At 37.9% G+C, this 27698-nt stretch overlaps 1 protein-coding gene across 2 annotated transcripts in view; it reads left to right on the plus strand.

Annotated features, from left to right (window-relative positions):
• Positions 1–2900: 2900 nt before the first annotated feature.
• LOC6594087 (putative mediator of RNA polymerase II transcription subunit 12) overlaps positions 2901–27698 on the plus strand; it is a 54065-nt gene continuing 29267 nt past the window's right edge. The window contains exon 1 of one of the 2 annotated variants that reach the window (XM_026994553.1): positions 2901–3604. In XM_026994553.1, the coding sequence (XP_026850354.1) occupies positions 2908–3604 (697 nt within the window). In that variant the 5' untranslated portion in view covers positions 2901–2907. The remainder of the gene's footprint in view (positions 3605–27698) is intronic. The other variant, XM_026994554.1, reaches the window with a different exon arrangement.

Raw genomic sequence — 27698 nt, forward strand, 5'->3', positions numbered from 1 at the left:
CCTTAAGAATTCCCCTAAATCTTACAACTTTCTTGCCTAAAAAAGTATAGAATTTTTTGAATTATCACACTCTCCCTTCCAGTGTGACTTAGCATGTACCTGTTGAACAAATTCGAACCCCACGACGCTAGAACTCTATTTAATTAATTTGTTGTGCCTAATTTTAATAATAATATTAATATCTGTCCAAGAAAAAGTAAACAAAAGTCCACTCTATTTCTTAATAATTCTTTCCATGATATCTTAAGCCCCTCTTAAGTGCCCCTAATCTTTAAGCGTATTAAAACCCTCGCATCCTTCGCCTCAAGAACTACCTTCGCCCTTTCTCCGGTAGCATTTAGCTGGCTGCTCTTTTTGATTGATGCTCAACCTCTAACCTTTAAATGTCATACCATTCCGGGAAAACAGAGCGCGAGAGAGAGCATAACTAGGGAGAGAGAGTGAGTGTGTGCAACACTCTAATTGCCATTTGTTGATGCTTCTGTGGGCGGTTTTTAGGCGATGCTTTGCATATTCCTCTGTTCGTTGTTTAGTTAACTTTTCAGAAAAGTCAGCAGGCAAGTGCCTTTCGGGATTTCAGGGAAATTTCGCGGCCCAAAATGTCAGTCATTGTATTAAATATCAAGTGGGGGATTGCAACATATAAACTTCATTAGGAAACATTTCCAGGCGTACATTGAGGCGTATGATTAATCATAAATTACGCATACGACCCATTGACGCCTATCGGTGGTCGTTGCTTGCTTTCTTTCGTTCTGAGAGTGAAAGCTAATGCCTTATCTGATAGATAAGGATATTCCCAACTATTACGTAGTTTTCCATCTCACACTCTCTCTCTCTCTCTCTCTCTCTCTCTCTCTCACCCACAATTGTTGTGCTCTGCCAACGGAATCGGAAATGCTGGTTTTCCACCCACACAGCCACAGAGAGAAAGACAGAGAGTGAGAGCGAGAGCAATCCCATGCAAAGAATCAACAGTTATACGCAGGCAGCGGCAGTGGCAGCGGCGGTGGCAGCGACAGACACCGACAGAGAGTTCGGCAAAAGCTAAATACAATTTCCACAGGCATTTTCCGACACATTTCCGACGCCTCCGATGCTGCTGCTGCCATCGACGCCGACGCACAAGTACAGCAGCGGCGCAGCCGATTTGCCGCTGTTTTCATCATGTTTTCTTCTGCTTTTTTGTTGTTGTTGTTGTTTTGTGTTTTTACCGATGCCCGAGTTTTCCCATTTTCATTTTCGATTTTCACCGCTCGCGCCAGTAGCGCATTGACGGCTCAACGGCTTGTCTCGCAATATTTTGGCCAACACAAAAATCACACAAAACAATCAACAAAACAAAATTTTCGCGCGCGTACAAAAAATTAAAACAACATTTTTTAAAATTTAAAAAATTATTCCAAACCAAAAAAACCCCAAATTAAAAGAAAAATGTGACAAAACAGAAAGAAAAAGTGCTAGATAATTATCAACACAAAAGAAAAGTGAAAAAAAATCGAAAATTAATTGCCGCCGGCAAAACGATTGTGAAAGAAAACTAGGAATCATTTTGAGAAATTTTCTATAGATTTATGGCATATTTTTTGTGCTAAATGTTTTTGCAATTAAATGAAAATATTTAAATATGTAATACAAAAATATTTAAATACTTTTTAAATACCCCCATACATATATGTAAGCGTGTATTTTTGATGTAGATTTTATTCGAAAGAAAACTCTCAGTGTCTTGATGTGTCTTTTTATCTGCTGTAGTGAAGGTTTTACTGTAGTGTCAATTTTACTGTAGTGTGGTTTTATTGTTGTCATCAATATAAAAGGCATTTTATAAATGTTTTTCGTGTTCGAATATTAAGAAATAAATTAAGGCGGAAGCAAAGGTGAAAAAAACTGAGTTTCCGTAAAAGAAAAATAAAGTAAAAAATTTAAAAAATTTTGAAACCAAAGAAAAGGTAAAAATGGGAGAATATGCGCAAAAAAAAATATAATATAATTCCTAAGATTTATTGGTTTAATTAAAAATAATAAGTAAATCGAACCTTTTAAAATTCAATTAATATTTCTAATAAATTTCTTTCAATCTTATTCTGGGGGAAATCTAATAAAAAAATGTAGGAAATATTTAAACAAAAAAAAAAAATTAAAATGGGAGCAAAAAATATAGTACTCTATTCCTTTTTTTTAATACAAATAAAAAATAAATCGAAAATTTTGAAATTCAATTAATAATTCTAAAAAATTCTTTCAATCCTGTTTTGGGGGAATTTAAGAAATAGGTAAACCAAAAAATGGGTAAAAATGGGGGAATGTTCGGAAATATAGTATTATTCCTAAGGTTTTTTTATAAATAAATATAACATACAAATGTGAATTTTAAAAATTAAATGAATATTTCTAATAAATTTCTTTCTTTCTTTTTTTTTTTTAGATGTTAATCAATCGACAAATCAATCAAAAAGAACAATCATTTCAAGCCATAAAGACTGATTTGATTCAAAATTAAAAATCAATCAAATAACTTTAAGGAAATCGAAAAATACAAATTTTAAAGTGACCAAAAGTGCAAAAATTAAAACGTAAAATTAAAAGGAAAAATTCCAAGAAAAAAACCAACAAAATTATTGAAGAAAAAACCCAATCAAAAAGTGAAAAAGTGCAACAAAAGATTAAAACTCAAGTGATTAAAACATAAACGTACCTGCCAAAAGTAAGCAAAATTGAAAAACAACAAAGAGATCTTAAAGAGCCGACAAAATATTGAAATACCCAACGAATTCTTTAGAAAAGTGAATCAAACCAATCAAATGGAGTTTCTGTCCAAGAACTTGTGTTTTTCTTTATTATTTTTGAACAATTTTGTTTTGTTTTCGTTCCGGTTAACGTTCAGCGTTCTGTTCAAACACAAAAATGTTGCTGACAATGCGGCGACAGAATGAATTGATAGGCAGTCAGCAGCATCCAGGTACAGCATCGGTGGGCGAACATCCGCCTGTAGCGACATCGTCATCGGCCACCACACATGGCGGCACACCCTCGCCACCAGCCACAGGAGCAGCAGCAGGAACGTCCTTCGGATTGAATGGTCAAGGTCTCAGCTTAGTGCCGCCCTCCAGCTCCCAGCAGGATTCTCTCAATACGCCCACAACCCCTTTGCTGGGTCTGAGCCGTAATCCTCTACAGTTTGCCGCCCCACCGGCACCACCGCCCATTGCCGTGCAGCAGGGCGCTGCAGTTGCAGCTGCGCCCACGGCCTGCAGTCCGGCCTTTGGCTACTACCATCAACCCCCGGGCCCGAGTGGAGGTGGAGCCACGGCCACCATCGGCCCGGCATATCTGCAACAGCATCATCCCCCGGGGCTGGCAAAGGGCGACTCGGGACCCACTGAGCCCCAGCACTCGGTAGAATTGGACGAGTACGTGGACATATTGCAGGTGCAACAACTGCTCTTGGACTCGTCGGCGGCCGCCGCAGCGGCAGCAGCAAATCAAAATCCCCCGAATCCCACGCCAACAGAACAGCAGCAGCAGCAACAAATTGTGGCAAAGCCACGACCACGCATCAATCTACAAAAGGCCACGGAATACGCGGCCCACATAGCCCAAGGTAAGTGCCTTGAGCTTCTCCCTTTGTCATCTTGGTATCTCCCACTCTCGCACTTGTGATCCTCGTTTCATTCTCTTAGCCGAATCCTCATCGCCTGGCACGCGTCGTGTCCTGCTTGATTATCCCAATCCATATTTGTACGGCAATCCATATCATCATCATACGCCGCCAAGCGAGGACCTAGTGGCCCTTTGGTTTGGCAGCAATGGCACAGGTGAGTCCACTATTCATCCTTCACCTGGCCCACCTTTAGGACTGATTTCTCTTGCATTTCGCTGGCATTTATTCATAATTTACTTGCGATTTTCCCAGGGTATCTGTGACACTAGTTTGGGGCGTCTGTCTGGGGGGCTTCCACTCGCCTCTGCCCCACTCTCATTACATAATTCACAGACTCCGCGCACTCCATGTTGCAGTTACTCAAAAACTATCTCGTCGGCTATAAATTGCCAAAATTAATCTGTGAATGAGCTGACAGCCAAAAGGAAAAAACCTCTGCCTCCACACAGCACACAGGCCTTACCATAAAGCTACCCTCTCGATCTAATGGCTCAATAAATAAAATGGAAATAAAACAAGACAGCCCCAAAAAAGGGTATCTCTGCTAGCGAAACAGTAGATACCCTAAGACATAAAATACAGAATATTCCCTGCCATATATCCGATAGCAAAAACCCTAAAATCTAAAGATCCTTCTTTCAAAAACAAACCTCTCCCTCCAGCTTATAGTACCCCAATTTTTGGAAGTGTATAATAACATATTTCGCGCACTTTAATGCCGTTCGCTTGGCAATTTTTCGATGGCGCCTTCAAATGCACTGCTGCCTGGCGCCCGACGACTGTTTCAAATACAGACGACAGACAAGTCCGTTCCGTCCAGGCAGTCTGTGTCAGTCGCTCTTTTGAAATGTTGCCAAAAGCCTGAAATTGAAATTTTTCTGCTGCAAATGATGCAGTGCATCGTCCGGCACTTGCCACTGCTGCGCCCTTTCTCTGCTGCTGCAACAGGTGTGTGCCCGCACGTCTCATCGATTACTCGCCTCAGATTCCGACGTGAGTTCGGGTTCGGTACGGTTTTTGGTTTCGGTTTCGCTCTTCTTTCTTGCGGTTGTTGCCAAAAACTGAAAATTAAGTTCGAGACGCCGCCAAGACCACCCAAACTGTGTCAATGTTGGCATCGGCGTTCGAACACGTCGGTAAAGGGATATGGGAGGAGGTGCAGCGAGTGCGGGTGGGGCGTATAAATGCGTATAAATTAAATTATATAGCTTGTGGTTTCGATCGAGGCCTAACGGTGCTATTTCCGCCTCAAAATTCAATTAAAATGTTGCCTCTCAAGTGTGTAAATGTCATTTCTGGTTGAGATTTTATGATATATAGAAGATTTTTGTATTTAAATTATCTATTTTTCGGTTAAAGCCATTTTTTTTCTATGGCTAAAATTAAAAAAGGTCCATCATTGATGTTTTTTTAAGATACTATACAAATTCCAGAAAAATACTACAATAATGCCTAAAAAAATCCAATAAAAATTCCAGAAAAATACTATAAAACAGTGCTATACAAATTCCATAAAAATATAAAAATACTAAACATATTCCATAAAAATTCTATAAAAACTTCAAAAAAATATTAAAGTAAATATTATAAAGTTTGAAAAAAACATACAAGCTAAAGAAAATACTACATATGTAAATATGAGAATAATAATACTACCAGAAAAATAATAGGATAGCATACAAATTATGGAATAAATAAAAGGAAAATTACTAGATAAATATGAGAAAAATAATACAATAAATATGAGAAAAATAATAGAATAAAACCTGAAAAACAATAGGATGCCATACAAATTATAAAATAAATACCAGAAAAAATACTAGACAAATATGAGAAAAATATCGATAAATAATATAAAAATAATAATAAAAATACCTGAAATATTTTGGAATACCATACTAATTATATAATAAATACTAGACTAATCTGAGAAAAATACTGGAAAAATATGAGAATAATAATACAATAAATACCAGAAAAATAATAGGATAAATACCTGAAAATAAATACATATTCTAAAATTGGTAAACTACATTTTTCGGGCCTAAAAAGATCTGCAAGAATATATTCCCTAAACATCTTTCATATATTTATTGAGAGAAATGGCCTTAGAAAAGTAAGGAAAATCTTATTTACCAAAGTTCTTGTCACTTAAAACCTCTTTATATGTATTTTCCAAATATATTTGTTTTTTAAATCATGCCTTACTCAACTTTAATCAAACATAAGCCCTATAAACCCCTAAATCAGCTTTAATCAATTCCAAATCAAAATCATAGGCTCCGCTTTCATTCTTTAGAACGTTCTCCTTGAAATACAATCGTCTCTTATTCTGATTTCCATAGTAAAATTAAAGAATAAAAATCCATTGCAGAGCTCGCATTTCCCACATGGCGATACACGACACACAAATTGTCTTAATTAATTAATATCATAAATACGCGACGGCGCTTAATTGCTGAATGGAGATGCAGAGAGCAAAAAAAAAAGCAAATCTCTCATGGCAACTAATTAGCCAGGAAATGACCCCGACTGACCGACAGAGGGACACGGGGCGGGGCAGATGCAGGGAGTCGAAGCATTCGCATTCGCATTCGCATTGCCACACAGCTGAGTGACCCTAATCGACAGGAAGCTGACTCAATCTCTCAGAGAACTGCAGCAACGGCAGCAGCACTCCTATGAGGAGGCCAGGGCCAAATGCAGCTGCCGCGCTTCTGGTGGCAGTAGGTACTGCTTGCCGCTGCCACTTCTGGTTGCACTTCACTTGCAATCAATATTCATAAATCTCTTGGCAAGGGTTCACCAATTAATAACGTGACCCGTTTATTTTATTTCAGTTTATTTTTTTTTTTTGCCCGTTGCCCGTTTGCCGTTTTTCCTCCTGCTCCTTCTTTGTCATCAAATCAACCTGGGTGATCGTTCCACGTTTTCCAATGAAAAATCACAAAAACGGAGACGGGGCGCGACACACACAAAGGCTTTCAGCATTTGTCAACGAGAGGCGACGCCTGACACCGCCGACAACAGCAAAACACGATCCAGGGATCCGGGGTTCCGAGGCGAACGGGTACGGAATGAAAGCCAAACAGTCAAGAAAAACTGCTAGAAAATTAAGGCAACGCGATCCAGGCTCTCGGAGTGCGAACACTCAGTGGGGAGCACAGTGGCAATGGTTTACGGAAGGGAAGTCCAACATTAGCTTGCAGAAATTATGCTAGAAAAATACCAGAAAAATACTATAAAAATACCAGCAAAATACTAGAGAAAAATCCACAAAAAATACTGAAAAGACACCAGAAAAATACCAGATTCTTATTGGGAAAAGCGAAAACAAATACTAAAAATACGCGAAAATTTTGAGAATAAATACCAGAAAAATACAAGCAAAATATCAGAAAATGAATATAATAAATACCTAACAAATCCTACAACAAATACCAGAAAACCGGCATTTGAAAAATATCAGACAAAAATATAACGAAAAATACCAAAAAAAAAAATATTTAAAAGTCACAAGAAAAATTATAGAAATATAACGGGAAACAAGATTAAATACTTAATATAACCGAAAAGCTTAAAAATAAATGCCAGTAATAATACTAGTAATATACCATTCAAAAATAAGACAAATAATAGATTAAATACCTAAAAATACTACGAAAAATATCCGGGAAAGGAAATAAAAAATAATAGAAAAATATCATACCGAAAAATGCCCTAAAAATACTAGACAAATACCACACAAGATAATAAAACAATCAAATATAAAAATTACAGAGATTCCCAGAAAAAATACCATACATATAGAAGCAAAACTAGTTTTAAAATACCGAAAAATACCAGAAAATACGAGAAAAATCGTATTTTTTTAAATAACTCATTAGATAAATAAAATGAATATAGGTATACAATTCTGAAAAATTCTTTAAAAACGTTCCAGAAATACAAAAAAATACCATAAAAAATAAAAAAATACTAGCAAAACCTCATGAAAATAATAGCAGGAGTATGACTAAAGAGCGTAGAATAATACCACAAGGATCGTTGTACCAATTGGAAGGCAGAAAGTCATAACTCAACAATTTCCCCGCTTTCTGGAACCACTGTGCTGGCACAACCTTTTGTTACCTTGTGCAACGGAAATCGTTGACATGGACCACACCACACTACACCACAGCAGAGCACACAGCACAGAGCAGAGTACAGAGCAATACAGAGGCCCATAGTCGAATCGAATCGAATCGAACGGAAAGCCAAGCCAAGCCAACAGCAAACAGCAAACACACACAATCTCCAGAAGCCTGGCACTCAGCGAGGCTTGCCTAATGTTTAATTAAGGTGATTGCTGTGCGGTCACCTGGCCCGTCGTCGTTTCAGTCGTTTCAGTCGTTGCCGTCGTTGTCGATGTTTGCTGCGGCGGCTGCTGCTGCTGAGCGACAACAACACCTCACGATCACCAAATTGGTTTGTAAGGATAAGCCCCAAAACGAAGGGAAAAACGGAAAAACGTATAGTTAAAAGACCTATGTCAAAGGACATATCCACCCAGAAGAAGTTGGACAGTCGGACAAAGGGGCAGGGCAGGGCAGAGCTGGGCAGGGCTGGGCAGTAGCCTTAATGAAGATTAATTGCAATCAGTGAGCCACTTGAGCTGCGATTAATTGCAGGAACCATTCAGACATGGAAATGGGAACTGAACTTCCTCCTAGATCTCCCAAGCAGCTGCTGCTTCTGCTGCTGTTGCTGATGATGATGATGATGCCTGTGCTTGGGGGAATGGTTCACAAGTTCACGACGACGACGACGGCAACTTAATTGCCATTTACATGTGGCCTAAACTTGGACAGTCCGCCAGAGAGACAGAGAGAGAGAGAGAGAGATAAAGACTGCTCCCGGGGCAGGCTTTGTTGGTGGCACAATGCAGCTGATGAATTGCAATGTCTTCAATTTCTAAAACCCTGATCCACCATTTAACGGGTATTATTAGCATAATTCGCTCTCTTGGCTTGTGGCTTGTGTGGGTCGATAAAGTGTGCCACAAATGGTTACGTATAGGTCAACCTGATTATTATTGTCACCTGCATGGTCTTTGGCGCCAAGTCTGCGCCTCGGGCCCGGCCTAATCAAATCGTATCGAAATCGTAAATGAGCGAAGGGGCAGCCAGCATGTGGGCTGTTTGTCTGTGGTTTTGCATTTGTGGTTAAGTTATAATTTGTGTATCGACAACTTTCAAAATAAAGTTGGCAGCGACGAGATCATGGCGCTATAAATAGAGGCAGAGCTCAGAGGAAGGCCTGTCCGAGCGGAGTACTTTTGATTGCGGTTAGAAGTGGTAGTTGAGGAAGTCATTCGATAACCAATTGATGGTATTTTATTATATTTTATGTATAAATAATAAAGTATATATGTTTAGGGGTCTATCTAGACCATTTAGGGTTCTATATATCTTTTTTGAAGGTAAAGAATGGTAGGATTTTTAGGAGGACTTCGAGGAAGACTTCTTTTGCCCAAAAAGTTTCAATCATAGAAGTTTGTAGAGTCGGAAAGGCAGTTTTATAATCTGGTAATACTATCTGCCATCCATCCATCTATCCATCTATCTATCCATCCATCTATCCATCCATCTATCCATCCATGTATCCATCCATCCATCTATCCATCTGTCTATCCATCTATCTATCCATCTATCTATCTATCGATCTATCTATCTAACCATCGATCCATCCCTCAATCTATGAACACATTTTGCTTGGCAAACCTTTTTTTCCGTTGCTATTTGAAGGCCATCTTTCGTTATACAGAATCTGCTTCAATTTAAGGACTTATTTGAGACATTATCCATTATTTAAATACAATTTTCATAGCACGCTTTCTTCTTCATTTCCTCCCAAACAATAATAATCAACTAGCGCCACAAATCATAGGTTCTTTTTGCATCATCTGCACATACCTAGTTCCTTTGCTTGCCATATTCCTCATGAATGAACCAATGATTTGGCTATTTTCTGCATTTGTGTCGCTTTTAGAGGTTCTACCACTCGCCCACACATCCGGGGGGTCAACCTGTTGGCGCCGTCCGTCCGCAGTCTTTTTTTTGGTGGTGGAACTTGGTGGCAGAGCCCACGCAAAAACAAAACGAAAAACCACAATCATTTAAATAAAGCAAAAACCAAAAAAAAACTGTATGCTCTAGGAGTTCAAATGAAATTCGTTGAATTTTCGTTGAAAAACCGCAGAAACGCGTTATTCATTTGCATAAAAAATTGCTACGCCAAAGCAATCGAACATGAGGCAGACAGATAGACAGTGCACAAGGGGGGAAGGGAGGGGACAGACCAAGAGCAAGAGCGCGACCAAGCCCCAGAGTTGATTTCATTCATGAGTCGCAGTCGCAGTCGGAGTCGCTCCACTCCGATCCATTCATAAGCCGCTGGAGTCGCTAGAGCCGCAAAACATTTCTAGTTTAAGGTAAGCCACTGGACACCTACGATCTGCTGCTGCTGCTGCCGCTGCTGCTGCTTGCAACTGCAACTGCACATTATTTATAACATTTTGCCGTTTTGGGGTCACATGTTGGCGTGTGTTGCAAATTAAATTTGCAAATTATAGGCTGTCGCTGGGGGTTTCCGGTTAACAACGTCTAACAAACGGTACGGTTCCACTCTCCCATCTCATCCTCCAAAAAAAAAAAAGGAAAGGGGAGGTAGGCTTCAAATGTGTGTTGCAGCACCAAATAAAAATCTTCAAAATCTTGAGGCACTTCATGAGACACCGCATACTGTTTGGGGCGCCCCAAATATGGCACACAAAATGGTCTCAACGCGAGTCCGTCGTGGTCCGTGTCTTGTACATTTGAACTGTCATGCCACAAGGAGACCCGAGACCCGAGACCCACAGACCCCCAGACCCCCGGACTGGTTGGCTGTAGCAAGTTCCAGGCCATCTGACATTTTGAAGCGAAATGTCAGTCAACTCCTCAACACAACAGCCGCGGTGCCTCTCTAGTGGTGCCTGCCTGCCACTGCTGCCGCTGCCGCTGCTGTATGATGATTTGGGTGGTTAGCGGCCATTACCATCCACCATTACCACTCGTGGGTTGCCTCTAAAGATGGCTTAGATACAACAGTTTGTTTGAAGGAAAGTTTCGGTTGGTTTTGGGGGAAAACGACTAGGGAATGCCCTTGAATTGAATCTATGCTGATAGTCCCCCTAGTTGGCTAAGAATTTCCAATGGAACTAGTTCAGTGAACCAAATTTGAGCTAGTTCTAGTTCTAGGTATGCTGGGAAATCACTTTCTGCATTTATTTCGGAATTTTCTAGTGGAACTAGTTCGGTGAACTGGAATTGGAACTAATTCTATTCTAATTTTGGGGATATTTCTGCAAATTTTAGTAGAATTATGCCTTTAGGGATTCTTGAAGCGCAAAAAGTATTTTTAATATTACAGAACTGAAGTCGGAACTAGTTCCATTTGGGTTTCTTGGTTTCCAGCCACGTGAACTTTATTTTTTTTTCAGTACCACTTAATTTTAAAGCAGAAGAACTGATAGAACTAAAATTGGAACTAGTTCATTTTGGGTTTCTTGGTTTCCAGACACCTGAGCTTTGTTTTTTTTCAGTACCACTTAATTTTAAAACAGAAGAATTGATAGAACCAAAATGGGAGCTAGTTTATTTTGAGTATCTTTCTTATCGAGCCATGTGTTTCTCGTTTTTTTCAGTACAAAGCAACTTTAAATCTGAAAACAGACAAATCTTACATCGGAACTAGTTAATTTTGGGTATCTTCATATAGAGTCACGTGTTTTTCGTTCTTTCGATTAAAAATATTCGATTTTTGTCTATAAAATATAACTAATTCATAGAAAATATATGTGCAACTGTTGTTTCCTTGAATACCAAACAAAATCTGACCCCCAACCCATCCATCATTCCCATTTTGGTGTACCTCTGATGCCCTAACTCTTGTACACTCGCATCCAAGGGTACTTCAGTCATAAACAGGGGCAGCCACAGCATCATCATCATCATCGTCATCACCACACCATGAGAGATCATTCAGAGATCATACAGATCACAAGATTTCCAACTAAATATGGTAGCCGAAAAAATAATTTACATCAAGTTTTTGTTATGTTGCTTTATTGTTCTGTTTGCCCGTTTTGCCTGTTGTCTTGTGTCGCTATATCTTTTATGATTGTTGTTGTTTGCGTGATTTTCAAGTTTTATGTTATTGCTCTTCTAAATGTATCTATGGGATACCCACTAGTTGTGGGCGAGATGGAGCGCGCGCGCGCCTTGATGCCCACTCACTCTCAATGGTTTTGCCTTTTTTAGAGCCGCTGTTTCTGTTTTCTGTTGTTTTTCGTGAATGAAAGATTTGTCCAAGAGATTCGATTCCAAGATTCCATTCGATTGGATTGGTGGTAGCCAGCAATTTCAAGTGCTCTCTCTCTCCCTCTCTCTGTGCATTTCTGAGAGGCATGCCACTTGACACATTTCAATGGGGAAAAAAAAAACAAAAAATAGGAGGAGCATACAAAAAAGCAGACAAATCAAAAATAGCCTTTCAAAAAACCGAAACCTCACAAATTACGCGCATATTTTCTAATGAGCTCAAGCATGCCCCCACAGCACAGATTGCCACGGTTCGGAAAACACCCAAAAACAAAATACAAGGAAAAGTCTTTTTCCTCTGGTGGTGGCCAAAAAGATTTATGCGTTCAACAGCAACCCCTTAGCACCTCCGTTTTGAAAGAGGAAGCGGTGAGCGGGGAGAGGAGCCCCGGCCAACAATTGGTGCCAACTGATGCCTTGGAAAGACGACACATATCGTTAGCACAAAGCCCCGTAAGAGAGAGGCAGAGAAAAGTGTCTGTCAAATGTTGAAAGATGCGACAATTTGTGGCCCAAACGAAAATCAGACAGGACGGCTAATTAGTGAGAGGGTGGGATCACTATTCTAGAGTACACTGAGACAAATGCAAGAAGTAGAGTGTATAATGAGTCCTAGAAGAGTAGAAGTCCTACCATGGAGACCTTTCAATGTATATATCTGGCATATGGGGATCGTAGAGGGAGTTTAGAGATTATTTGGAATTAAATATTTTATATATTATTTTTTTAAATCAATTATCTTTTTATTTTCCTATTACAAAAAACATATTTTGCAGAAATAAAGCAATTTTTCTATAACAAAAATTCCCTTAGGAAAGGATTTCTGAAATTCGTATCCTTTCCCTTAGGTTAGTTAACTTTTAAGGCAGCTTTTCTTTGATTGCTTATAATTAACATTTCTTAAAATTTATATATTTTTTCTATATTATTTTATCTTTGTATATATTATTTTTATTTTTGTATATTTTAAAAGAATTTCGTTATATTTTTGTATATTTTTTTTCTTTTATTTTTGTATTGTATTTTTTTATATTTATGTATATTTCTTATATTTTTGTTTGATTTTTTTAAATATTTTTTAAACATTTATTTTTAAATATTAAACAAATTTTTTTTAAATATTTTTCTACAAATTTTTGGTTATACTTTTTTGTTACTTTTTTTTTAGTTATATTTTTATTATTTTATATTTTTATATTTTTTAATATTTTTTAAATATTTTTTTATAGTTTCTAATAGGTTTTATTTTTTTCCGTTTTTCCTTTTAATTTTCTAGTATTCTTTCAGTGCAATTGCTTTCTCGTTAATGGCTTTAATGATTTTCCATAGTTTTCGCCGATATTTGATAGATCTAGTGCCAGCACAATCAGCACACATTTGTTGTCGCCTTTCGTCGAGAGGGGGAGATTTTTGGTTCCGACTCCGATTCCCATCCCATCCACCTATGCGTATGGCGAGGAGAGCCTCCTCAGAGACTATCTCTCTATCTTTCTAGCCAAACAAAAGCTACTTACTTTGTGCGCAACAAGAGCCCCCGCAAAAAAAAAGAGAGAAGCCTAAATGTAAAATGAAAATAAAAGAAGGTAAAGCCACGAAAAGCAGCAAGTTTTTCCAGCACTGCGACACGCGCATTGAGGCTTTTGGGGACTTTGGAGCTCTTAGATCTGTCTCTTGCTATCTCTCTCTGTGTGTGTGTGTCTCTGTCTCTGTGGAAGCTGTTGGCTACTTCCTCGAACCTCTCGCTCGCACACACACACAACGAGCGACACAGCGACATTGCATTTGAACAGTGGAACAAATTTGCAGCTGATTTATGTAAATCGCCAACAACAACGACGACGAGTTTTTATTTTAACGTTTTTCTTTTTCGTGTACCCTTTAAGAGAGGGTATGATGGGCCTAAAGAGATGCTTGGCGGGTATAGAGAGAGGACCCTCCAGGAGTCTTTCCAATCCACGTAAAAATCGTGCGAAAAACAACTCTTATGCTACGATATTCCCATCCTCCCAATCCGCCTTCCTATCCCAAAGAAATCTGTTCAAAATCGTATGAAAATGTATCTCAAAGGGTATCCAAATCGTTGGCTTTTCGTCTCGTATCTTGTTGTGGTTCCCAATCAGCGTATTGAATGCACCCGCTACCGCTGGTCGCCCCTCCTATCCCTCTGCCAGCCACTCCCTAATCCTCTCTGGCTGCACTACTTGTTGTTGGGGCTTTCTTCTTCAGTTTTTTGTTTTTTTTTTTGGGTCCGTTATTTGGTGGTGGCGTGTGTATCTGAAAGATACAAAACTGCAATTCATTCAGCGAAAATTTTGTTGGGTCGTTATGAATGGAGCAACCCACGCGCTGGCTTCGACTTCGCTTCGATACTAAAAAAGAAAAAAAAAAAAAAAAGCGGCTCTCTGCTGGGAGCTGCTGCGACTGCAGCCAGATGGATATTGTGCAGTCCGTGGTGTTTGTCGTGGTTCTTTTACTGCTTCTCATTCATTAGCTACTTTTTTGGTGCCAGGCTGGGGATTCTGGGCTAGAAAATAAGACAACAAATTGCTTTAGCTTTGATTAAATCTGGAAATGAAGATAAGTCCCAAGGAAAGACTAGATTTTGGAAGAGATTTTCGTTGGTAAACGATTATCATTCTGTGTTTTGGGATGACATGAAAGTATTCAAATGGAAACAAGTCTCTTTATCACCTCCAAACAGAGGTCTAGAGCTATTATTTTTCCTGTTGTTTGGTTTCAAATGAAAGTACATTTTTCTTTGCATTTTCTATATTTTATTTTCCATCTTTTGTTCCATAAAGAGTCCACCCACAGAGGCCATAAGACACCTCCCATTTCTGCTCATTCTTCACTGCCATTTCTACTCCTTCGTCTCCATATTCCTCTCCTTACTTCAGTCCCTTTTACATTCTGTGTTTGAAACATTCTGTAGCCCTCTTTCAAGACCGTCTATAGACCCTCTTTTCTCCAACAACTGCATCCCCCAACCGTTCACTCTAAGCAAACAACCCTCCCTCCAGTTTCCTCAAATATGAACCATTTTTCAAGTGCCAAAATCTATCCACACCCTCTACTCTCTGGCCTCTGGCCACCCTGCACCGGACACGACACGACAATCGAAAAGCGATTGAAAATAAAAATCGATCAATGCCCCAGAGCTGTCAGGCATCGTGACAGGCGGCAAAAAACCAAAGCCCCAAAAGCTCAAAACTCAACTCAAAAGTCGAGCCAAGAGTCAAGCGGGATCGGAGCATGTTATGCTTATTTTGTTGTTGCTGTTGCTGTTGCCGTTGCCGGTTTAACAATATTTTTGCACTGTGCTGTTGGCCAATATTCAAATGCAATTTATGTCATCGCCAGCTTGCATATGACGTCAGCCAGTTTTGACCATGGGATGTGGTTAGCAGTTTGGTTGCACCTTCACGAGAGAGGGTATAATGATTGCAGCCAGGGTTTTGTGGTGCCGAAAATGCAGCAGGGTTCGAGTTGGGCATCGATGGGCACTGCTGGATGACGCGTGACACGATCAACAGTCTGTTCTTTCTTGAAAAAGGAATAAGGAAAGATTGTATCTTGTAGGCACCATCTAAAAGATATATCTTTGAGAGCATCTATAGATTTTAACATCTAAAAGATGAATCTTGAAGAAGAATACCTAAAAGATACATATTTCAGAGTATCAATGGTCTCTACAATCTAAAAAATATATCTTTAAGAGTATCTATAGCTTGTACCATCTTAAATATGCATCTTTAAGAGTATCTATAGCTTATACCATCTTAAATATGTTTCTTTAAGAGTATCTATACCCCTTACCAGCTAAAATATGAATCTTTAATAGTATCTATAGCTTTTTCGCTCTAAAATATGATCTTTAGATGTATCTTAAGCATTTACCGTCTAAAAGATATATCTTTAGGAGTATCTAGAGCTTTTAGCGTCTAAAAGATATATTTTTAAAAGTATGTAGAGCTCTAACCATCTTATAGATATATTTTTAATAGTATCTACAGCTCTTACCATCTTATAGATATATCTTTAATAGTATCTATAGCTTTTACCATCTGAAATATGTATCTTTAAGAGTATCTATAGCTCTTACCAGCTAAAATATGTACGTAAAAATATATATCTTTAATAGTATCTATAGCTTTTTCCATCTAAAAAATATATATCTTAGCTTTATCTTTAGCTTTAAGAGTATCTCTAGCTTCTGCCTGGCGACTAGTATCTTGTATCTGGTATTACTGTGCCGTGGCAGCTGTGCGGCAAGTCATAAAACTATAATGGCCGAGGCAGCAGCAGCAGCAGCAGCCGCACCAGCAGTGGAAAAGCGGAGGAGTAGTGGGAAATAGGCCCATTCCATGGATAAGACTTTTTGCGACTTCCCCAGCAAAGTGCAAATTAATTACGAAAAAGCCCAAGACACTAAGAGATTTTAGTGCCCGCAAGTGGTCAAGATATCTTTAGTGGTCAAAAGAGATACTTTTAGATTTGAGGCCTAACGATTTTTATGGGAATTTTCTCACATGCATTCTAGTGAATGCGCTGCTCTTTATGGCTGCCCAAGATCTCCAGATTTGTAGAGACAATAGGCAGCCGTTGACAAACGCCTGAAATATGATAGTTCCGATCGAAGAAAAACGGTTCTCCCTGCTCTCAGCTCTCGCCTACCCACTGTGCTTTTCAGCTTTTCAGTTTTTTCATTCAAAATTCAAGATTTCTCAATACGTGAATGCAGCCAAATGAATGCCGAGGCATTTGACAGTTAATTTGTTTCCAAAAAAGAAGTAAAGTTTTCCGGTCTTTCGGTTAGAGAGACATGCTAATGCGGTTCCGGTGTGCAGCAGCCGCTGTCGTAGCCGATGTCTTCGATTTCTTAGGGTCGATCAGCCATGGCCATCAATTTGCATTTGCTGCCCACATTTTATGACTCGCGTGCCCTTTTTGGCACCTGGGGTCTTAAGGTTTTTGTGTGTTCGTTTTCGTTTCATTCATGATTTCATCATTGAGCGGTTTCGTGGGCGCCCTTTACTACATTCATTCATAAAAAAAAACCCCCCGTGCCTAGCCTCAAACGATCTTTGAATCTCTGTTTCGTTTCGGGGGGGGGGGAATGGGGGCGGGGAAAGGTAACATAATACTCACGGCTCTCTCGCGCATCGATTGCTTTTATTTGGTTAAGCTTGAGAGATGTATCTATGCATCTATCTATCTATCTATCCATATCATGTCGCTTCTGGTTGCACTGTCCTCCTCCTCCACCTCCTCCTCCTCTTCTCATGTTGTGCCTCGCTTAATTTTAGCAACATTTAACCCAGTTTTTTGTTGTTGTTGTTTTTGTTGATGTGTATCTTCTGCTGCTGCTGCTGCTTCTTTTTCTTCTTTTTGTTTGCTAATGAAGTGTCAACAACAAATTGAATGTCTAACATTTGTTGCATGTCGCCAGTCGAAAACAGCAACAACAACGACAACCACTAGCCACTCGTGGAACATATGTCTGTGTCTTTGTTTAATGCTTTAAATAAATAAAATTGTGAATGCAAATGCAGAAAAACTGCCGCAAAAAATAGCTGAATAAGAAATTTGATTGCAAAGAAAAGATAACGATGGCGGGCATACCCTTAAATGGAAAATACAAAATCTTCCAAATAGAAAATTTCTATAAAAATTAGTTTCACTTGTACCGTTATGTAGGTTGTTGTTGTTGTCATTTTCGCTTAAGACAGATCTAGTGGAAGCTTCTGTTTAGCGCAGGCTGATCGTGGGCCTGAAAGAGATGGAGAATGTATCTGCAGTGAAGCAGATCAATGAGAAGATACCTGGGGATACCTTTTATTTAAGTGCAGTGGTCCGCGATTTTTTTATGTTTATTTTTGAATTTAATTTATCTGAATTATATATGAAGAATTATATGAAAATATAATATTTGAAAAATAGTTTTGAATAATAATTAAAAAAAAAAATAAAATAAAAAACCAAAAAAAATAATAAAAATCTATAAAATAGAAATAAAAAAAAATAATTCTAAGTATTCATTTTATTTTTTTAATATATTTATTATTCATTTTATTTTTTCTTATATATATTATTTTCTTTTTAATTTTGTATATATTTTTTTTATTCTTTTTTTTAAATTTTATTTTTTAAATTTATTTTGTTATATACATATATATGCATACATATATATTTTTTTAGTCATTTTATTTTTTTTTTATTTATATTATATTTAATATATATTTTATTTTAATTTTATTTTTTTTGTGCCAATGTTAATATTATTTTATGTTCATAAAAAAGTTTACAGTATATGCCATTATACATATCCCTTGATTAAATCCAGCCAGCTGTGCATTACTCCCTGGAACTGAGTTGCAGTTCATTGTGAAAAAATGCATTATTACAATAATAATATCAGTAAAATAATAAACAAATAATAAAAAAAATGTTGAAAAAAGAAACTAAAACCTTTTAAGGTGAATTTGGAGTGCAAACTTATCCACACTCTTCTGTGTTACGATGAGGATCTTTTCTAAAACTCCCTTTACAAAAATGTATCTTTCTGCATACTTTGTTAATAAAATAGAGTATTAATAATATAATTTATGCCAGCACGTAGCCGCCACGTAGACGCAGGCGGCACTGGCTTTGGCTTTGGCACAGGCCCCAAACAAACTAAAAAAAACAACAAAAAAAGAAACATGCCCTCGCCCAAGGCACAATCACCAATTCATTCATTTTGGCGGCTTCGTATCTGTATCTGCGACTGTTGCTGCTGCTGTTGCAATCATCGAACATCGCTTGCCAAGTGTGTCGACGCCGCAGCAGGCAGCGGAGAAGCAGCAGCACCAGCAGCAGCTACTGCAACTGCAGATACAACAGCAACAAAGATACAGATACAACAAAAAATAAAGTTAACATCGACAGACAACAACATCGGAGAGACGAAACGAGACGGGACGGGACGACAGGAACGATCAATTTGCATACAACGGCGGCCGTTTTGTGAATGAAAATATATAGATTTTGTTGTTTTTATTTCTGTTTTGAGCCAACAACAAATTAAAGCAACAAATGCAATAAATTGTTAAATTTTATTATTCTGCGACGGGCATACAGGGTGCTGGCTGCCGCGACCTACGCACAGACACTGGACACACCAGCAGTGGCAACCCACACAAGTGGCAGGCAGCAGGCAGGCAGGCAGCGACAACTATCTGGGCGATACAGTCAGAGTGCGACGACTGTGTGTTGCGGCTAATTTGATTTCAGCATTCGGCCAAAACGCTGCTTTCCGCTAGTCAAAAGCTGCCGATAGTCGTTTGTCGATTGTTTCTGGTTCTCTGCGGTTTTTCGGCACGCCAACACAAAAAGATACAGATAGATAGCGAAGGAGATGGAGGTACAGATAGAAAGATGGATCTACAGCTGTTTGGTTTGTGTTCATTGATGATTTTTGTACCCTGTGACAGGAGAATAGAGGGGTATGTTAGAACAGGAGGACGTGACCCTTCGGTATAAGGTTTATATGAAAGGATAGATCTTAGAGGAGGCAACAGGTTTCTAAAAGTTTTAAGATGCTGATTTGTATGTAAAGAGCAAATTAAAATTAAAAAAATGAATTTAAAAAAAATATATAAAATGTAAAACAATAAAAAATATATATAAAATAACACAACAAAGCAAATTAAATATACTTATAAAAAAAAAAATTATATAGTAGATAAATAAAAATAACTAAAAATAGAAATATAATATAAATGAAAAAAAAACATAATATAGTAAAAATATTATAAAAAAAATACTATAGAAAACATATATATAAATTTTAAGACAAAAAAAAATAAAAAGAATAAATAAAAAATAATAATTATAAATATTAATAAAAAAAAAAATAATAAAACAGAAAACAAAATGAAAAAAAATAATGCAAAGTTATAAATTAAATACAAACATAAAAATAACAAAAAAATAATAATGAAAAAAAATTAGCTAAAAATAAAAAATAAATAATGCGAAGTTATAAATAAAATAAACATACATAAAGAAATATATATAAGATAAAGCAATTTAATACAAAAAAAAAACAGTAAAAAAAAATAATAAAAAAATAATTACATGAATTAATAAAAATAAAAAATGGGTTGGGAAGACTATACCGAAGACTATAAAAACAGTCGGGTTACTGGAACTTCAATTCTCTTTTCTCCTGTGATTCGCCTATGGCCGTGGCAGCATTGCCTATTCCTCGGCTTCCTCTTCGTTCGTCAAAGCCTTGGTCAAAGCGCTGAGTCTGTCTGATTCGGTCCCTCCCTCGCTATTTCTATCAATTTCTCTCAACCAATAGATTAATAAATGAGACTATCTATCTATTAGTTAAAACAGATAAAGATCTCAAGATATATGTTAAAGCTCTTAGAATGCGATCTGTCTATCTTCTCTCCATCACTGAACATAGAGAAAAATCTTCATTAGATATAGTTCTCATACAAATACTCCCCAAAACACCAGAGTATCTCAATGTCTATTATCTCCTGTAGCACTTGATTTTCTATTATTTTCTTCTTTTTGCCTCTCTGTTGATTCATTCATTTAATTTGTCTATTTTCTGTTGCTGTTGCTGTGGCTGTGGCTCTGCTCCACCATTTACTTTTCATATTAATTGCTGACTGATGCTGGCAACAACGTAAATGTGATAATAAATTATTACAGCAAAAGACATTTACTGGGTGGGCGAGAGAGCAGTACAACAACTCGGACAGAGACAGACAGACAGATAGACAGACGAACACTCTCGAATACAGCCGCTTCGAAGGGAGTCGATCCATCGATCTATGGCGATCTGTGGGCTGTTCGATGCTGTTTGCTGCTGCTGCTGTCAGATCTGGCTTTGCTTTGGCTTTTGTGTTTGTTTTCAATGCGTTTTTAATTATATTCATCGTGAGTAAAGGCAAAATATAGTTATGTACATTAAGTCTAAGTATTTCCTGTCTCTGTCATAAGTGAAAGAACAGCAATAAAAGCAATCGAGGGAACCAATTAAAAAAGAAATGAATCCAGTTATTGGCGAAGGTTGACCACCCGATGAATTCTATAACCATAAATCACAAACAGAACACTTTCTAGGGAATAACTTGTCTCAAAAACATTCGTTAAATGAGTAATCAAGTTTTTCCTATAAATAAAACGATCGAAATCTAAAATTGGTCCACAGATCAGTTATCAGAAAAACAAGAGGTTTTTTCTTGTAGATAAGCAAAGAATACCCCAATAAAATATTTTAATGTTTATCAAGATTATTTCTGATAAAAAAAACCATTGATATTTCCCTCTTATATGAAAATTTATGATAATAGTTATCTTTAGCATTGTAAATTATTGATTTTTATGGCGAGCAATATTTGAGATTGTAAACTGGAATATTTTAATATTTTAAGATCCGTTCAATTGAAGATTAATTGGTTAAGATATAAGATACATATTTTAAAGCATTTGAAAAACATTCAAAGAAGTGTACCTTTTTACTCATATAGGAATAATCTAACAGATATTCAGATGATAATTCTTCTAGAATCAGAATACTTTCAAAGGACATCCTTATCTATCAAGGGGCATATCTTTCTCATAAAAATTTTAAAGATTCTGCACATCAATGATTATGAGATTACTCAAGAGAATGAAGAAAACAAGATCCCAGGCATAGCTCCTCTCTCCATCTCTATATTTCTGCTACTATCCCTCAATCTTTCAATCAAATTATGGTCTAAATTCGTACATTTAACCCAGAGAACTATTTCCATCTATGTGGAATACATCAGGGATAGTTTCAAGACTAGAAGATCTCAGTAATTATTGATCTATAGTATCCTTAGTACATGATCAGTCTCCATATGATACGGCAATCCTAAAACACAAGACTTTGGGTATACTTTTCTGTCCATTTGGCGGTATTTCTTATAGAAATAACCCTTTTTCCTGCTCAATCGATACCCAAACCATCTAGTTACCCTTTTCCAACTCAATCGTATAGAGAACCCCCTCCTATAACCCTCCTCCAACCATATACGAGTATAAACTATATTCTAAAGCGGCCCATAAACTACATAAATACCAAAAATCCGCGTGCACTTAACGCATCAACTGAAACCCGAAAGAACCCACGAATGAGAGAAGAAAATGATGACAAGCGCGATGAGAATTTATATGGGAAGCCATAAAGAAAGGCGACGGCATAAATAACACAAGGCGTTGCCCACTGAAGCGATCCAAAGCGATCCGCAGCGATGCACTAAAAACATGAAGAAGATCTCTCCCAGGCCCAGGCCCAGACCCAGGCCCAGGCCCATTCCCATCGCGAGAGGCTGCCACACGCGCAACTAATTAAATTAAAGGCGATCACCAGAGCAGGTCCGACGACGACGACGAATATGTTGGGTGGGTGTCATGTGGCGTTGCGGGTCCCCCAAAAACACTACTTTGTGTGTGAAATTTATGTGCAATAATTTAAAACGATGATCGGTACAATACGGTACGGTTCCCACACCCCCGGAGCCTAGACAGCAAAAATTGATCTTGCACCCACTTTTCATGTGGAGAGTCCGAAATTGGCAAAACGCCTTCGGTTCTGCCACCACCATCGTGGGTGAGAGATCAGTTTCGTTACGTTACGTTTTTATGGAGCAAGTTCAGTTGAGTGACCCCTCCCGCCCCCCGCCCCCCGCTCCCGCGTGGCACACATGTGTAGGACAATGTGGCACGCGACTGGCGACCACAACACACCACAACACACCACATCACGTGGGACCCCGTCTCCCGTTCGGTTCTCTCTGGCTTCGGGTTTCGGTGGCGGGTCCTCCTCCACAAATTCTGCGTGCTCTTGGCATCGACAAGTGTACGTACGATACGATTTTGGGGGATGTGGATGTCGACGTCGACGTAATGTCTGGTCGTCTCGCGATTGTGTTTTTGCGGGGGTTGCTCTGCGCTGTGTTTGTGCTTTTCCCACACAACCAAGCGACAGAACGAGAGAGGCTGGTCAGACGAGAGACCGGCCCGCCGGCCAGCCGGCACATCCACCCACCTGCAACAGCAGCAGCAGCAGCAGCCGGATGAAAGATCTGCCAAATGTCGGTCATTCCACAAGCATTCCAATTCTGAGGCCGAGTTCAAGGGCGTTCTTCGCACAGAAAAACCTTTCGTTTGGTGGCACACGCCAAAAGGAACATCCACACAGAACAGCAGTGGATGCCACATGGAGGCGTCTGTGGCACGCTTCAATCTTTCTCTCACTCTCTGTGGAACGCCTCGTTGCCATTTTGGCCCACGTATTCTTTGGGGCTGCAAAGTGTGGCTGCGGCTTTGGCTGTGGCTGAAACTTGCACTTTTAATACCTGGCAGCCATAGAGGGTATATACGTATCTATTTGGGGAATGTTGTGTTTTGTGGTTAGAAAAGGTTCTAATTCTAGATATGGCTTCCCGAAAAGCTTCATTGCAGGTGCAAATAAGTTTCAGCTATGATTTTTTTTACACAAAAACAATCCTCAGAATTTTTTAGAGCCTTTCTTTGGCTGTTCTGCATTAGTTTTTGTATAAAATAAATAATATAAAAATTAAATAAGATTCAAAAATTCAAAAAAAATGTATAGATCAATTTAAAATAGAAACCAGTTAAAAATAGTCATTAAAAAATTAATTAAATTATTTCTAAAAAAAAAATACAGTAAAAATAATAACGGAAATAAATAATAAACATACATCAATTATTAAAAACAAAATTTTATAATTACACTTTTTTAAACCTAAATTATTAAACTCAATTTTAAAAAAAATTAATACAAGGAAAAATTTAAAAATAATAAATAAAAGAAAAAATTCAAAAAATAATAAATAAAGAAAAAATTTAAAAAAATAATAAATAAAAAATAAAAAACAAAATTACAAAAAAAAAATAAAAGAAAAAATTCGACAAATAATAGTTAAAAGAAATAATAGAAAAAGAAAAAAATAATAAACAGATAATAAATACAACAACAAAAATTAATCTTTGAAACAAAAAATGTAATAAAAATGTGAATGTAGAATTATTACGTTTAGGGGATCACATCCGAGCAATAATAATAAGAATTAATTGATAAAAAAAAGTAATAATGAAGAAAATATGTTCCCAGTTCCCTCCAAAATCTATACAAGACACGCAGACGATCTGTTCTAAGAGCTGTATCTACCTCCGGCACACGGGTATCTCCATTGTCGGGATAGCATTCTCTCGTTGTTCTGCATCTAGCGATGCGTAGATGTCATTGTCGTGTCTGGTCGGTCGTGTGCCGCCGCAAATAAATCAACAACATGTTGCCTGGCTGCTGCGGCTGCGGCTGCCTGCCTGCCTCTATCTCTCGGAGGCATCCGGTTCGCCCATGGCTCAAAAATATTTTCTTATATGCACAAGATTTTCGCTTTTTATTTATTTTGATTTTTTATCTGGCATTATGCAAACGGCGACTCAATCAAGGCATTTTATTAACGCATTTTCGAGGTTTTAATTTGCAATATGGAGAGACGGAGAGACGGCGGGACGCAAGGACATCGGACGGGCCGTATTGTTGGGGTTTTGTTTTTTTTTTTTCTTTCTGTCTTTCGGGTTTTGGGCCCATGTGTCGAGTGTGTGTGAGCGCCACAAAACATGGCAGTCAACAAATTTACGACATAATAATTTACATTTATCTGCCTGCAACGAGGCAGTCAACAGTGCAACAACAACAAAAACATAAACTGGATACCCAATGTGTGAATGCGTGTGTGTGAGAGTTTTCATGACAAGAAAAGGATAAGCTAAGCCATCTTTCCACAAGTCGAAGTGAGAATGTCCTTCAAAGGAACGAAAATAAAAAAAAATAAACATAAAATAAAATACAAAAAAAAAATTTAAGACAAAGCAACAAAAAAAAAAAAATTTAAACCAAAAATAATAATAGCTTTAAGAATGAAAAAATATTTGTTTAAAGAAATAATTTGAGGGAACTTAAACAACTTAATTATTAAAACGAAATTTAAAAAAAATAAAAAACTAATATATACAAATCTGTTAAATATTTAAGGAAAAATACTTTTCTCCGAATTAAAATTAAAAAAAATAAATATATGCAAATCTGTTAAATATTTAAAGAAAGTTCGCTTTCTCCAAATTTAAATTTAAAAAAAATTTTATTAATTTTAATCAATCCTTAAAGCCTAGGAAAACTATTTGAAGGACCCAAAAGATCTAGCATCTTCAGAAATTTATAATTAAAGTCAGTTCTTACTATAGAAAACATTTTTTAAAGCAATCCAAGATGTTTTTCCCATAGATTTCAAGGAAAAAAAGATTTAAATCTAAGAATTTATGGTCTTGAGGTAGATTTCCTACTAAAAAGTTTAGATTCTGAGAAGATTTTATAGCTTTTAAACGTAGAAAATTATTAGAAAAGATAGTTTTATATCTAGAAATCTCTAAGGTGCGTTGCAAGCGGTTTAGATCCAATATTTTTTAAGCATTAAAGGCTTAGTGGTATTCCATTTACGAGGTATTTTCATAATATTCAATCTCCAAAGAAGAATTCAGTCTCCAAAGAGTTCCAAACCAGATTTCTTTTTTGGAAAAATTAAAATTATTCCAGGGCATAACGCTTTCATTTTACAAGCAGTTTTCCTCTCCCTCCTTCCCTCTGGATTTCCACCATGCATATTCCAAAATAAAAGGTGTTTTCTGTTTATTTCAATCAAACCCCTTTCCTGGGTTACGTATCTTTTTGGTGAGTGTATCAAAAGCCAGCGCCATGTTGTTTAATAAGTTACCTTCTTGCGATATGTCGACGTCAGAGCCACAGCCACAGATCCAGATCCAGATCCAGACAGACGACGACGACGACGCAGAGCCGTCCGTCGCCTCTTTATCAGTTTATTACTTGGCAAACTTTTCATTTTAATATCATTTCGCATTTGCGCAATGCACTTTTGTTGCTGTTGTTGCTTTTGAGCGACTTTTAATTTTGAACGCCTTCTTATGGCAAGGCCTTCCCCCCCCCCCTCCACCCCTACCCGCCCCAGGAGCTCCACAGATCCACAGATCGTTGGTTGGCTGGCGCGACGGCTACGTGCAAAAAAATATGATAAATGTTTACCGGTTTTTTGGATTTTTTTCATATTTTTTTGTCGTCCCTCTGTCAACCGGTAAGAAAAGGAAACAAAGTAATGGATAGGGAATGTTTGAGTACCCGTAAGAAGACTTCATAATGGTAGATCTCTCAAGAAAGGACTGGAAATGGTAGAAAGATTTGTGTTTTTTGTGAATTTCTTAAGATTTTATTTAAAGAAGTTCTCGAACGAAATAAAATTAAGGAAAACCCAAGGAGGAAGGTTTATTATTTCTCAATATTTGAGGTCTGTGTTTCGAGTTCTGGTTGGGTCTCTGAATGAAGCAGAGAGTATAAGAAATCACACCAGTATTAATATTATCTTTGCCGATTGCCGATTGAAACAAAGTGACGGAAATCATTGGATAGCTCTTATTATTTCCGACTCTTCTAGCATCTCTGACTATATCTCAGACTGAAAGAAAGTCATGGAAATCGTAAGAACAGGAGTACAATTCCTGACTTTGTTCGGGAATTCATGAAAATCATGCCTTAAGTACCCTCAAAGTCCCTAAAAACCTCATATTTTGAATGAAATTATGATCCCAATTCCCTCTCCCTTCAGTAAAAACTATCAAAATGGGTAAAAGAGTGGGAAAATATAATCTTTCAAAGCTCAAAAGTCAGTAAAAGAAAGCTTTTCATTCATATAATTCCTTCCCTATTGCGAGATAAACTTTGAACTTGTCAACTGGTGGAGAAATAATATACCTAGCTTCCAGAGTTCAAAGTCAAGGAGAGAAAAGCTCTCAAGCAAACTATCTCTCCCCACAATTCTCTCTCTCTCTATCTCTATTTATATGTATTTCCCCCTCTGGGTATGACCGAAAATCGATAGAGCTAAATATTACCTGCCGCGCTTTCTCTGGGGGTGCTCTCTCCTTGCTCTCCTTTGGCGTAAACTATTTTATGAATGAAAAACGGCACACGATTTATAGCATACTTTGCAGGGCGCCTGCGTGTATCTGTGTGTGTGCGTGTGTGCCTGCATAAGCGGAAGTTTTCCTATGACGAAAGCAAAGGTCCCCCCATGCCCCCAAGCCCGCACCCCCCCAAACGCATGTCCTTGACTGCTGGAAAGTTTATCGCTTTTCCCTACAACAACAGGTGGACATTTTAAAGCTGTCTCGTGCTTTTTGGGGGCTTGGGTGCTTTTCCACCCCGCCCCGTCCTCCCCGCTCCCACCTGCCTTTTCCGTTGACGTAGTTTGAGCGGCGACAATGTTGCGCGACAAGTAATAAATTTTCATTTAGATTGCTGTACAGTTGACACTAGACCGCTAAAAATAGTTTCCTGCACACCTGAGGGAGTGCAAAAGGGATTTTCATGGGGTAAAAAGGCAGGAGAATGGGTGTTTTCCCCAGCAGGGGAATCAAAGGTAAAAATAAGGAAGTGGCTAAAAAGAAAATAGTTGCTTAGCGTATTTTTTGCGGGAGAGAAATTCCGGAATAAAGTATTTATT

Source organism: Drosophila persimilis, unplaced genomic scaffold (genome assembly GCF_003286085.1).
Source record: "Drosophila persimilis strain 14011-0111.01,24,50 unplaced genomic scaffold, DperRS2 tig00003933-arrow-pilon, whole genome shotgun sequence".
In the NCBI taxonomy this organism is placed as follows: Eukaryota; Metazoa; Arthropoda; class Insecta; order Diptera; family Drosophilidae; genus Drosophila; species Drosophila persimilis.